This window comes from Chaetura pelagica, unplaced genomic scaffold (assembly GCF_000747805.2).
Source record: "Chaetura pelagica isolate M959 unplaced genomic scaffold, ChaPel_1.0 scaffold3, whole genome shotgun sequence".
NCBI classification, from domain to species: Eukaryota; Metazoa; Chordata; class Aves; order Apodiformes; family Apodidae; genus Chaetura; species Chaetura pelagica.
Window position 1 is genome coordinate 194,224 of NW_009952974.1, and position 4,946 is coordinate 199,169.

Below are 4,946 nucleotides of genomic sequence, written 5' to 3' on the forward strand. Positions count from 1 at the left end.
TCCTAAGGCATGACCAAGAGAGGTATGAGAAATGCTGCTTTACATCACGAACAGGATATGAGACCTGCTTTAGTCATGTAAATGTGCCCAGAGGCATACTGGTACATCAGTGCACGTGTCTTCTTTTGCCTTTTACTGGCTTTTTTTACAATTTTATTTGCCTTTTAAAATTTTTCAGGGAGGTAGTACATTATAAAGGATGTATATATGAGGGCAGAGACATCTCAACTCACTCTAAAACTTGTTCCACACTCATGGTATCTTTGGCATGTCTTGCACTGTGCTGAAACAGAGGGCATGTGGCACTCATTTTATTTTTCTTTGCACCCAGGTTCACTTCCCTGATGTTGAACGAGTGGAGTGGCTGAACAAGGTGAGGAGCTCTGAACTCCACTTTTGAGGCCATCTGCTCTGAGCTGCATCACAGCACAAGTCTGAGAAAGTTAGCTAGTCACTACAATATGTCTCAATCACATCAGTGGCTGCACTTAAGTCTTGAAGCCACTTATGTATAAAGTTGCCACTGAGGTTTTGGTGAGAGACAAACTTGTGCCTGGATGATACAGGTTTGATGAATTTGACCACAACACTTCATTCTGAGATAAAAAAACCCCAATGTGTATGGGTATATGCATACACACATAGATGTAAATATCTTTGTATACACATATGCATTATTGTTATTGTTGTTATTATCATTGCTATTATTATTGTTGTTATTGTTATTGTTACTTTAGCAAAAGTAGTGGCATCTCCTCTTACCAGAGAGGTTCCCAGAGAGCTCTTGAGTCAGATGCTCCCATCTGCAGGTGTAGTGAAACTCTTGCTGGAACAGGACTCTGGAATTCAAAACAAACCAGTGGAACTTCCAAATTAGCGTCCAGTAACTACAATTTTTTTATTTTTAGCCAACTTTCTTTTTGATGTAAAAACTCACCTCACTCGTCTCTGAATAAATCTAACTCCAGGGACACTTTTGTAGTTTAGGGGAGAACTTTGTAGAGTAGGGATGATGGTTGGACTCAGTGATCCCAAGGGTCTTTTCCAACATGAATAGTTCTATGATTCTATGATACTAATTAGGGACTATTGTGCTTTAGACTCTTTAGCCCTGACTGTTGCTGGCTCAACCCCTGTAGCTAGAAGCAGTCAACAGAATGATGGTGAAAACTTACAATTCAGTTACTAAACTAAATTCCTTCTCTGAGGAACTGTGATGGATTGTTCCATAAGGATGACTTAAGAGCACAAATGTGGCTTGGTGTTTTAAAAGGACAGACATTCATAGCCAGGTGTTCTGTGATGCATGTGCCTGTTTCTCAAGAAAATGTATCTTGTACAAAGAATCCTCGGTGTGTTTCTGTTTTTGCTGTTCTTTAGGTCCTTATACAGGCTTGGCCATACTTTGGGACAATCATGGAAAAAACATTTAAAGAAGTTCTTGAACCAAAAATCAGAGCAAAGAATGTACATCTGAAAACGTGCACCTTTACCAAGATCCACTTTGGAGAGAAGGTAACGTGAGTCCTTTGCAGCGCTTGCAGTTCAGTCTTTTCTGTTCAGTTCAGATGCAAGGAGAGTCTGATGTTCAGCTTTTTAATAGCTCTGAGTGTTTAACAGAATGGTATTGGTACAACACTGCTACCTCCTTTGTTCCTTCCTCATTTTGACTTGAGCATCTTCACTGTGAAGGAAAGATCATATAGGAGACACACACAACAAATCCCTTCCCAACAGACTGAACATAGAACATTTCTTCCTTTTACATCCTTGCAACAGGAATTTGCAGTGGTTCCTACAGCTTGTGGCATGGCTACTTGCAACTAGTCCTGTATTTGAGGACTGCCCAGACTGTTCACACTACCTCTTTAAGGGAAAAAAATGTGTGGTTTACTCATTCTTCACGTGCAGTTATGCAAAGTCTTTAATGAATGCTTCTGTACTCAAATTGATTGAAGTAAGTAGGACTTTTCACTTGGGCTTACCTTGAAAGATGCTAACTATGCTGTATCTTGTTTGTCTTTATTTCAGTGCCCTAGAATCAATGGAATAAAAGCCTACACCAAAGAAATCAACAGAAGACAAGTTATTCTAGACCTTCAGATATGGTAATATTGCATCATGGATTATGTAGATGGGTCTTGACTAGCTGCCCATTTGACCCCTGTGTGTGAGTTGTCATGCTGAACTGGACATGTCATCCACTAAGATCAGCATGAGGTAGAGAGGTCCTTATCTTTTATCAGCTTAATGTGATATGAGATAATCAGTTCCCCTTCTGGATGTCTTCAGTATTTAGAGAGGTGAGATGCTGTATCAGTGTCACCTGCACAGGTCTAGGTGTTACCTGCTTTGGCACATCACTGCTACCATGAGTATAAGAATGTGTTCCTTGGCTTTGCTGGTCATGGCAGTAAGAACCCAAGTTGTGGAACTGCATTTCCTGCTCTGGCAGCTCAGACAGCTCTCAGGCATGGAGGCACTTGGTTTGTCTGTTGGCCCACTGTGGTTCCTCTTCAGTCCAACTTCCCCAGTTCTTCCAGAACTACTTGTACTATTTATTTTTTAATGCCTTTCCCTGGATTAATCGCCTTGCTTTACTCACCATTTATTTCATGTGCCACCCAACACATTTGCTTGTTTTTATTACAGCTGTTGTCTGAGCAGAAGACTGCCTCTAGCTTTGTTATCAACAACAACAGAATTAGAGAAAACATTTTATACCTCCCAGGCTGTTTTGAATGAGCTTGTGTGTTTTGTTAACATCAGAGCCACTGTAGAGCTAAATTCTCTTTTGGTTTGGCCTGGAGAATGGGATTACTGGAGGAATTACCACTTGCATGCTGCTGTAGCTCTGTAAATGTAGTGGGTGATTGACCTGCCTCATGTAGATGGCTTTTCTTCATGATAGTGCCAGGAAAAAGCAGTGTAAAATTACAGGATGTCTTGGCAACAGTACAAAGATGCTCAGAACTGTGCCTGCTGCTTCATGTGGGAATGGCATGGCAGCATCCCTAGCCCTGGCAGACCACCATCACTCCCTGCAAAATGACATGCTTGTTTTTCAGCCAGAGCATGTTGTGCTTCAGTGCTGCCAGTGAAGTGCTCTTTGTAATGCCTAGACCAGTTTTAGGACCTTTGGCAAATAATTTGTGCTTTCGACATTGAGATTGAAGGCTTTGATGCCTCTAAGGCTCTGCAGGAGGTTAGTGCTCTTCACTGTTAAACTAATTCTCCAGGCTGCTTCTCCCACATACTCATTTTCACTGTCTTTTAACAATCCTCTGCAGAGGGATTCCCCCACCCCCTCATTCCTGTCCCTCTGGCAGACCTATCAGCATCTCCAAACTGCCCAAATGCTTCTGTTCCTCATCTGGATGATGATGTAACCTGAATTGTCATCTGATAACCTAAGTATTTTCTGTATTCACATAGGAGTGTTCAGACTACTTTGTATCTCTGGTGGGGATCTCTTCTGAGCTGTGTTAATAACTCAGCCTCTCTTATGTTAATACATTAACATCAGTTCCTGCATCTCAGCTGGGTGTTGTGCATCGTGCAGTGTCTGCAGGAGGTAGTGTGTTGTTTCCAGTAATGAGGAGAAGCAAACATAAGAACAGTGGTGTTATTTACCTGCCTTTTTTTTCTGAATTGCCACAGGAACTTTATTTTTCTCTCCCTTTAATGAAAGAAATGGGCGATTTCCACTTTCCTGGAATGAGGCAAGCCCCTGTTACAGGCTGGGCTCCTTTAACCACATGAATAGCAGTGAGTGTCTGCACTAGTGCAGCGGGTGCTGGAGGAAGAGCTGCTTGGAGGAGAGGAACTAGAGCTGCCCCAACGTGAGGCTGCTGCCCTCTGCTCCTCCTCTCGGTTACTGCATGGTGGTGAGGTTTAAGTGGTGGGATCTCTCCACGGAGCTGCGTCCTGGGATCGCAGCTCTGGAGAAGAGAGTGGTGTGCCCTGAATGCCTGTGTGGTGCACTTTGCAATGCCCAGACAACAGCGACTGCCTTCCCTCTCTTGGGTTTAGATTTAGAGAATTGTAGCTATGTTGCAGTGGATATTAAAAGATTAGCATGCTGGCATGTAATGAAGATGATTCCTTTGCCTTGGTGCTTGCTAGCTGTAATTTTGGGGGAGTTCCTTTGCTGGGGAATCCAGATGATCATGACCCTGTGGCTGGCACTCTCCTGCACACAGCACAGAGCAGGGGAGTTTTTCCCTCCAGTTTTATCAAGGAGGCCACTAACCCTCTGAAGCCCAGAGTCTGAGTTGGCCAGGGAAAAGCACAGGAAAAAGGCATGAGTAGAAAAAAACACTTTGCCTCTTGGCCTTCCTTTGTGGTTTGTATGGAATAATTTGTGGGGTTTTAGTAGTCACTCGTTGACATATGGTCCATCAAGTGTTCTGTTTAATCTGTTTGTGTTCCTGATCTCCAAAACATGATGCAAGGCTGAATGCTGTGGTTCAGGTCTGTGCCATGTGAAGAAAAGCTTCCTTTCCTCTGTGTTAAATCTGTGATGTAGTATCACAAATTGCATCATTTGCTTGGGAACTGTGAAATACAGCACTTAGAGGTCCCTTGCTCGTATGGGCAGTCGCTGTCAGCAGAGCCAGTGACACAGTAGATCTGGTATCACATGAGGTTGCCAAAAGGAACTTAAGAAGCTGCTTCAATTAAGTCTGTTAATAACATTACATGCCTATAGCATCAGAGCATTGGGAATGGTTATGTACAACACTGTCTTATGACAGTCTTGGCTGTCCCACATGAAAGATATTAGGAAGAAATTCTTCACTATGAGGGTGGTGAGACACTGGAACAGGTTGCCCAGGAAGCTGTGGATGCCCCATCCCTGGAAGTGTTCAAGGCCAGGCTGGATGGGACTTGGAGCAACATGGTCTAGTAGGAGGTGTCCCTGCCTGTGGCAGGGCCCTTCCCAG

The 4,946-nt window shown here is 43.3% G+C and overlaps 1 protein-coding gene across 1 annotated transcript in view; it reads left to right on the forward strand.

Moving 5' to 3' along the window:
* Positions 1-337: 337 nt before the first annotated feature.
* Positions 338-4,946, forward strand: part of ESYT3 (extended synaptotagmin-like protein 3) — a 26,929-nt gene continuing 22,320 nt past the window's right edge. Inside the window, exons 1-3 of the mRNA XM_009996021.1 lie at positions 338-373; positions 1,381-1,515; positions 2,032-2,108. Coding sequence (XP_009994323.1) covers positions 1,417-1,515; positions 2,032-2,108 — 176 coding nt within the window. The 5' untranslated portion in view covers positions 338-373; positions 1,381-1,416. The remainder of the gene's footprint in view (positions 374-1,380; positions 1,516-2,031; positions 2,109-4,946) is intronic.